This window comes from Daucus carota, chromosome 3 (assembly GCF_001625215.2).
Source record: "Daucus carota subsp. sativus chromosome 3, DH1 v3.0, whole genome shotgun sequence".
NCBI classification, from domain to species: domain Eukaryota; kingdom Viridiplantae; phylum Streptophyta; class Magnoliopsida; order Apiales; family Apiaceae; genus Daucus; species Daucus carota.
In genome coordinates, this window is record NC_030383.2 from 39,313,534 (window position 1) to 39,322,791 (window position 9,258).

Here is a 9,258-nt window from a genome sequence, read left to right on the forward strand (position 1 = left end):
ATGAATATTATCCTGGAACATACTGAAGATGGAGTTACTATTCCTCACAGAACCTATCTGAAAACACCTGCTGAGTTCTCGGATGAGGATAATGAGCTGATAAATCTAGATGTAACTCTACAGCTCATTCTGATCGAATCATTGGATCCAATAATGTACAATAATGTTGTCAATTGTACAAGTGCTAAGCAGATATGGGACACTCTGCAAATTATCAATGAAGGATCTGAGGAAGTACGGGAAAACAAGAAGGAAATTCTTGTGGCTCAATACGAGCAATTTGGTTCTAATCCCGGAGAAGGAATTTTTGAAGTATTCATCAGATTCAACAATTTGATAAACAATTTGAATCTGAATGGGAAATACTACGACAACAAAGAGGTGAACCTAAAGTTTTTGCTGACACTCCCTGAGCATCTGGAGCATAGGATAACCGCCATCAGAGAGAAAGCAGAGATTTGACAGAGATCTCATTGGAACAGCTGTATGGGGTTCTGAAAACCTATGAATTGGAACAGGCTCAAACTAAACAGAGATACGGATGGGGAAAGACACTGAACACGTCTACGTCTGTCAGCAATTCTACTGCCCTCATAATACAATCACCTCTTGTGAAAGAAAGGAAGGTTGTTGTACCTTCAAGAAGCTCCCAGGAGTATGTTGTGCCGGAAATGGGACATACTTCATTAAGTACGGGAGATGATGAATTTTACTCGATGGAAGAGTTAGATCAGCTGGAGGATGAATCTCTTGCTATGTTTGCCAGGAAGTTTGGTAACATGAGATTTAGGAAGAATCCCTCCTACAAGTTTAAATCTTCTGGTAGTAAATTTCAGAAAGGGGGATCTTCATCCACAACATCAAAAGGGGCTTACAAGACTGGGATGGTTGATCGAAGCAAGTTTAAATGTTTCAACTGTGATGAGCCTGGTCACTTTGCATCAGAGTGCAAGAAGCCCAATCAGCTGGCAAAGAAGAAAGAATCTTATGACGAGCTAAAACAGAAGTATGAGGCTCTGCTAAAGAAGCATCAAGGCCAAAGCAGCCAAGGGAAGTCCTATGTGGCAAAAGGAAAAAGCTGGGATGACACAGATAGTGATGAGGAGGAAGAGCGGGGGAATGTTGCTCTAATGGCTTTCATGAAACCTTCTACACCTCCACATCGCACTGGCGGATTTCCGGTAGATCCTACTTGCCCTAAACTTTTTATGCAATTAGGACTTGAACATGATGATGCTCTTAATAAGCTGAAAGCTTTAACTCTAGAACACAAAGCTTTAAAGCTGGAGGTTCATGAGTTAAAAGAAAAACTAGTGCTCACCCCTAAAATTGAACAACTAACTAGTCAGTTATTGACTCAGACTAATAAAGTCGAAGTGTTAGAATTTAGGGAGAAAAAGTTGAATGAGCAGTTAGCTGAAGAAAAGGTTAGGTGCCTTGCTTATAAGGAGTCGACTAATATTGTTAAGAACCTAGTGGACCAACAAGTGATTAAAAGGAAAGTTGGTATAGGTTTCGATTACAACAAGTCGGTAGGTAAGGCTAGTAACATAACTCCTTTTGTTAAGAGTGCTGAAGACAGGGGTATCCCACATGTTTTAAAGGATGCTCCCAAACCTTTATTCAAAACCCCTGTCGCAGAACCATTACTTGATCTGCCCGTGATTATTCAATATGAAATGAATTTAGAGGATATTGAGAATGAGAGGGAGATCTTGGCATCTGTAGAGCCAATGCAAGTTGAGGGCACATTCAGTTCGCCCAAAGCTGGCATAGGTGCCAATGGCTTAAAGAATAATTTTAACAAGCCTAATAAGTTTGTTAAATGCAGGAATGATAACAATACATGCTCTTCTACTAATAACACTAGAGCTTCTGAAAATGTTAATGTAGAAACTATTAAACCCCCTGTTGTTCTGAATAACATGCCTACTATTCCTTTAGTTGATATGTGCCATAAACCTTGTGGTGTTGATAATTGCATGTTGTGTGCGTTTAATGTAATGTCTGCTTATTTCAAAAGTTTGCATGCTAACAAAGAAAACACAACACCTAGAAAGCACATGAATAGTAAGTTTGCAAAAACCAAGACTACTGGTCCTTCCCCTATCAAGAAGGATACTTATGTTCCTAAGCCTAAACCTAAAGTGTTCAAGGCTATTTGTAGGAAAGTAAGTACAGTCAAGGTGGATGCTGATGTTATTCGAACAGGATCTATTGTCAAAGCTGACAAAGGTCAATTCTTTAAGTATGCCGGGCCCAACCAAGTTTGGGTTCCGAAGAAGGTTTAATTCGTTTGATATGTGCAGGGAGCCAAACAAGGTTGAAAAGGTTGTATAGATCCTCGATAGTGGATCTTCTAGACATGTGACCGGTGATAGAGCCCTGCTATCAAATGTGATTGAGAGAGCTGGTCCGATTGTCACCTTTGGAGATAACAGCAAAGGTCGTACTACGGGATATGGCAATTTATTTGCTGGAAATGTTATCATTGAAAATGTTTCTTTGGTTGAAGGACTCAAGCACAATCTTCCGTGACAAGGGATTCCAAGTAAACTTTGTCAAGGAGAAGTATTTGATATCTCAAACTAAAGATGACCGTCTTGCTCTCTGTGGAGTAAGAAAAGCTAACTTGTACGTAGTTGATCTCAAATCAGGAACCAATGATGAAGATAATTGTTTCTATTCAAAGGCTGCACCTGAAGATAGTTGGCTATGGCATAAGAAGTTGTCTCACCTTAATTTTAAAATTGTAAACTCTTTGGTCAAGAGGGATTTGGTGAGAAGACTGCCTCCTTTGGAATTCACTCTACAAGGACTTTGTGAGGCATGTCAGAATGGGAAGGCTAAGATAGCATCATACAAAGGCACAGACACCAGTAACATTACTAAACCACTTCAACTATTACATGTGGATTTATTTGGTCCAGTCAATGTGATGTCTTTATCAAGAAAGAGATATGCCTTGGTGATTGTTGATGACTTCTCTAAATTCACATGGGTTTTATTCCTACATTCTAAGGATGAAACTCCACAATTGGTAATTGATCTTATCAAGTAGATCGAGTTGGATTCGAATGATAAACTTCGTGTCAGAGCAATAAGGTGCAATAATGGAACCGAGTTTAAGAATAAAACTCTCAACAGATTTTGCTCCGACAAGGGATAACAAGACAATATTCAGCGCCAGGGACTCCGCAACAGAATGGAGTAGTAGAAAGGAAGAATCGTACCTTGATTAAAGCTGCAAGGACAATGCTAAGCAAATCAAGGTTGCTCATCTACTTTTGGGCTGAAGCTGTGAATACTTCTTGTTATACTCAGAATCGAACTCTGATCAACAAGGAACACATGAAAACTCCTTATGAGCGTATGAACGGAAAAAAACCAACGGTCAAGTACTTTCATGTATTTGAGCTAAATGCTTTGTGCTTAAGGATGGAAATGAACATCGTGGCAAGTTTGAACCCAAAGCACTTTAAGCAATTATTTGTTGGTTATTCTCATCAAGCATATAAGGTGTTTATCATTGATTAATTACAAGTCAAGGAAAGTGTCAACGTTACTTTTGATGACACTAAACTCCCAAATATCCAAATTGAAGATCCATCTGAGTCACTAAAGTTTGATAATTATCTGGACTCAAACTCAGATGATGATGATGAAGCACCTGATGCTGCAACAGGTAATGACAATAACAACGTTGATATTGATCCAGGTATTGGTGGAGAAAACAATGGAAACACTGTGGACTCTACTAATGCTAGTGGTGGATCATCTAGTCAACCTGGCAGCAACTCAGGAGGAGATGGTGGATCAACTGGTCAAACACAGCATCTCAATGATAATTCTGGCGAATCATCAAGATTATATCTTCCAAGGGAGATGATCTGGAGTAGAGATCATCCCTTTGAACTAATCTTTGGTGATCCAGATGTTGGTGTTTAGACTAGGAGTGCAACTCAGAATGAATGTCTATATTTGGGTTTTCTATATCAGGAAAAACCGAAGAAAATTGAAGATGCACTAGCCGATCCGGAATGGGTTCTTTCCATGCAAGAAGAGCTCAATCATTTTGAGAGACTAGAAGTCTGGGCCATGGTTCCAAGACCATAGATAAAGTCTGTTATTGGAATTGGATAGGTCTACCAGAATATGCTTGATGGTGATGGCATTGTTGTACGGAACAAAGCCATACTGGTTGCTAAAGGTTACTCCCAAGAAGAGGGAATTGATTATGATGAAACCTACGCTCCAGTTGCACGTCTTGAGGCGATCAGAATTTTTTCTTGCATTTGTTGCACATTCCAACTTTAAATTCTATCAGATGGATGTGAAAAGTGCATTTCTGAATGGAAAACTTGAAGAAGAAGTATATCTAGAACAGCCCCTGGCTTTTAAAATCTAGAATTTGCTGATTTTGCCTACTTCTTGTTTAAAGCTGTTTATGGCCTCAAGCAGTCGCCAAGAACCTGGTATGACACACTCTCTGAGTTTTTAATTGGAAACAATTTCATTAGTGTTGTCATAGACAAAACTCTCTTTCACAAATTGCATGATAATAATATGATATTTTTTTCAAGTATATGTTGATGATATTATATTTTGTTCTACTAACGATATCTTGTGCAAGAGATTTGCTAAGTTAATGCAGAGTAACTATGAGATGAGTATGATAGGTGAACTGTCATTCTTTCTTGGTCTTCAAGTAAGTCAGAAAGATGATGGGATCTTCATTTGCCAATCAAAATATGTCAGAGATCTTCTGAAGAAATACAATATAGAAGACTCTTCATCGGCAAAGACACCCATGACCACTGCCGCTAAGCTTGACCAGGACATATCTGGTAAGAAAGTTGATATTTCAAGCAATAGAGGTATGATTGGCTCATTACTTTATCTCACTGCTAGTAGACCTGATATAATGTTTGTAACATATTTATGTGCAAGGTTTTAGAGTGATCCTAAAGAGTCACATCTTATAGATGTTGAAAGAATTTTTAGATATCTTAAGGGTACACCTATTTTAGGTATCCGGTACCCTAAGAACACTGGTTTTGACCTAACAGGCTATACAGATTCTGATTATGCAGGATGCAGGATTGATAGGAAAAGCACTTCTGGAAGCTGTCAGTTTCTAGGACGACGGTTGGTTTCCTGGTACAACAAGAAACAACACTCAGTATCTACCTCGACAGCGGAAGCAGAATATATTGTGGCAGGTAGCTGTTGTGCTCAGATCTTATGGATTAGGAATCAGCTTAATGACTATGGACTTGTATTAAACAAAATTCCCTATATTTTGTGATGATACAAGTGCGATAGTCATTTCCAACAATCTTGTACAATATTCGAGAACCAAGCACATTGACATAAGGTATCATTTTATTAGAGAACATGTCATGAATGGAACTATGGTGTTACACTTTGTACCATCAGTCGATCAGTTTGCTGACATCTTCACTAAACCACTTGATAAATCCACTTTCTCAAGATTGGTTTGTGAACTTGGAATGTCAAACATGACATGAGCTCTTGTAAATAGTTTTTATGTTTATTTCTATTTTAATTTTGTTGCATGCTTGTAAAGTATCTCTTATTGGTATCTATGTTGTGAATACTAATATTGTGAATATTTCTGTGGTTGGTAAATATTCAAGTAATTGACGGTTGCAATAACTTTGTCATCCATATCAGGGATAGACATTGGAATTGCTGGTTCTTTATTGAACCAAGTGCCTTCATAGGTATCCGAGGGAAACTTGGACACGTTGCCATCTAAAAACGTCCTTGTCTACCCTCCTGGAAGGAACATTTCCGGATCCCCTAAGGGATCTTTCGCCCTCGAAGGTGAAAGGCAATCTACTCTGGTAGAAGATTCTTCTAAGGATCATATGCCTTAACAGGTATCCGAGGGAAACATAGGTTTCATGCCATTGAAAGGCCTAATGTCTACCCTCCCAGAATCAAACTCTGGATCCTTTAAAGGATTTACTACTTTCTGAAAGTAGTTGGCAACTTATGGACTATGACTTGGATTTATCCGACGAGTCTACGAGGACTGGAAATTACGAACTCCCATTGCACCACCAATGACCTTCCATGAGGAGGCAAAGGTGATCTTAATTGCAGGTACATCACACCATCTATGGAAGCTCAAGATTTGTGTGGAGTGAGACACTTACAGAACTTGTGAGTGACACCTTTACCTATAAACTGAGAGATATTTTGAGTGTCGAGTGATACACCTGCAGAATGTTTTTGTGAGACACCCACTGTTTACCAAATTTAAACCTTATTGTTCAAAATTGGTATCTATAATGTTTTATCTAAGTGGATGCTTACTATGGTTACTTTTCTACTGGATGCACCTTCTATGAAGCCCTGTCTTCTTCATACTGGATTCTGTCATTCAATGTTTTATCTAATCAGTTGGTATCATTATTGATAACAATTGAGGATTCCTCAACTAAGGGGGAGAATGTTCAATGATGTTAAAGGGGAGAATGTTCTGAGAGAATATTCTATGATCCATGCTCTAAGGGGAAGAATGTTCTATGCCTCACTTAGGGGGAGTGCAGAGTCACATAGGGGAAGAATAATATTGCCAGAACCCATGGAAGGAGAATATCAATGTTCTGATCTATTATCTAACGGGAAGAATATTATGAACCTATGAGGGAGAAGATTAAGGGAGAATTACATGTTATATCTTGGAAGGAGATTGCAAGGCCTCTGGGGAGATTTAAAGGTCTTAAGAGATTGAAAGGTATTCCAGAAGAAGTAGCTGTCTAAAGAAAAATGGAGACTGGTACAATGTTATATGTATTACCAGAAACCATCTACTATGTACATTTTAATGTTTTATGTTTCTCTTATCAATTGGGATTGTTTCCTAATAGGTTGAGTTGGTATTAATGTTTATTGAGTCATAGAAAGTTGTTAGTTGTTGTTAGTTGAGTTATCCTCATCTGAATTTGTGTGTTAGTGTTTAACAAACAAATAGGGGGAGATTGAAAGGCCTTATTCAAAGGTATATGTCTAATCCTATTTTGTACAACCAGTGATAACTCAACTAGTGTCTGATAACCACTCAACTTGTAACTCAACCTGGAACCGTCTTTGATAAGTTATGTCAGTAGATAGTAGATAGTTTAGTTGGAATCAGTTCAAGAAAGTCTAGTAGATACAAGAATCAGAATGTCAGAAGAATTCCAAGATATCAGCTACAAGCCACTGGAAGAAGTTCATTTCAAATGATCAAGCCTCAGTGTCAAATAAACTGTGTAGCAGTTCAAGGAGTTCGGAAGGTATGAAGATTCAAGTATTTATTTCATCAGAGATTCCATATGTGTACTGAAATGAAGAAGAACTAGAAGACAAAGATTCGAAGACCCGACCACAGCTCAAATGTTTAATTGATGGAGAATATTCAATTTAGTTAGGCACAGATGAACCAGACAGTACATTTGTGTGTCAGCTATTTATATTGAATATTTAACATCAAAGGAAGGTGGTCGTTCAAGCCGTGTGATGATCAAGACGAAGGCTCAAGACATTTGCTTTCTGGAATATAGAGTTTTTAATTAATTCTTTGTTAAATAATTAATCTCTATTAATTTATTTAGTTGTTAAATTAATTCAATTAGAATTAATTTGATAATTAAGTTTATTAATAAGTTAATTGATTTAGAATTAATTTACAAAAAGAAAGCAAAAGAATAAAGGCCAAAAGGAAGGACAAGGAGACCGCCGCTCAAACCTGTCTAGCTATGAGGAAAAAGAATTATCACCAACGCTATGGAAAGTGATATAATCTTAAAGCTGGAACCCCGGATGGAATTGATTTATTATTTGCAAGGCAAAAGGAGTCCGGTTCCCGGCCCTCTAGAGACCGCAGCTTGGACTGTAAGGATTTATTTATATTAATAAATATTTTAATTAATTAGAAAATTATATTTATAAATGTCTAATAATATTAGATATTTATTTATATAATTTCTGGATTAAATTAAATATTTATTAATTAAAGATTATAAGCTGTGCGGGATTTAAAGCATTTCTAAGGAGCTGGCTAAAGGACGAAAGTTTATAAACTTTTGTATTACTGACAGCGAGCGTTCTGCCGAGTGCATATGTCATGTGCCAAGACAATAAGATTGTCTTACCGAAAGCTATTGACAAGTGCAAGACAATCTCCTTGGAATTGTCTTACCGAATGTTGAAGGATGTCTACAAGACAATCAGAATTGTCCTACCTTCCCTCTTGCAAGACAATCAGATTGTCTGGACGAAGGTTGTATCTTGCCAAGACAATTGAATTGTCTTACCGAAGGTATGAATTGTCTTCCCTTGTGTCAGAATTGTCTTGCCCCTTCCAAATTGTCTTTCTGGCAGGTTTTAGGCTTGTTAGGCAATCTAGAATTGTCTTCCCTTGTCCTGGAATTGTCTTGCCCCTTTAGAATTGTCTTTCTGGAAGGTTTTAGGCTTGTTAGGCAATCCAGAATTGTCTTCCCTTGTTCTAGAATTGTCTTGCCCTTCTTGTTTTGTCTTTGCAAGCTCATTTGTCTTGTCTTTCAATTGTCTTACAAGTACAAATGCTTTGCCTATAAATATGGCTTTGCATTCTTCATTTTTAGTGGTCATTCTCTTTGATTTCAAAGCATTGTTAAGCTTTCAAGTTGTTCGTAACTTGCTTGTTATATCCACAGTTTTCTGTGCTTTGATCACTCGATTGTTTTAATCCCTAAATTAGAATACTTCCTGTCAAATTTATTCTAGAATATTTAGTGGACATTAAAACTGAACCTTAATTAATTTAATAACGACTTTCAAGTTTAAATTACTTTTTACTTGAACCTTGTTTATTTAATTAATTAAAATCTGATTATCCAGTTATATTTAAATCAGATTTATTCTGCGCGAATTTTGTGACGATTGTATTCAACCCCCCCCTTCTACAATCGTATCGGGACCTAACAATCTCTTTTATTAATACTTAGCTATTCAAAAATTGATTCTTTTATTCGTTTTAATCCCGAAAAATATTTTAAACTTTCAGAAAATTCCCGAAATATTATTTTTATTCCAAGACTTGATCTGACACAAATCGCGATGGGAAACCTTATGTGAAATATGTTGTCTGCTATCTGTTTCAGGTGTTATGTGCCGATAAAAGAGTCAGGAAACGGTTTTGATCGTAACTTTTGATTTGTAATTCATTATTGAGCGAAACGAAAGGGAGATTGAAGCTGTTAA

At 37.3% G+C, this 9,258-nt stretch overlaps 1 protein-coding gene across 1 annotated transcript; it reads left to right on the top strand.

Annotated features, from left to right (window-relative positions):
• LOC135151534 (uncharacterized) lies at positions 1-5,308 on the top strand. Its single transcript, XM_064090047.1, has 10 exons — positions 1-381; positions 429-1,432; positions 1,832-2,285; positions 2,516-3,040; positions 3,148-3,456; positions 3,550-3,936; positions 4,000-4,101; positions 4,144-4,272; positions 4,655-4,877; positions 5,031-5,308. Exons 1-10 carry the CDS (start codon positions 1-3, stop codon positions 5,306-5,308), a joined length of 3,792 nt encoding a protein of 1,263 aa, XP_063946117.1.
• The last annotated feature ends 3,950 nt before the right edge of the window (positions 5,309-9,258 follow it).

Bases quoted from the DNA above. Each gene is read 5' to 3' on its own strand.
- LOC135151534 (XM_064090047.1), top strand. From the start codon at position 1: ATGAATATTATCCTGGAACATACTGAAGATGGAGTTACTATTCCTCAC. The intron at 1,433-1,831 runs GTGCCTTGCTTA...TGTTAAATGCAG, and splicing joins TTAGCTGAAGAAAAGGTTAG to GAATGATAACAATACATGCT. The intron at 3,457-3,549 runs GCAAGTTTGAAC...TTACAAGTCAAG, and splicing joins GGATGGAAATGAACATCGTG to GAAAGTGTCAACGTTACTTT.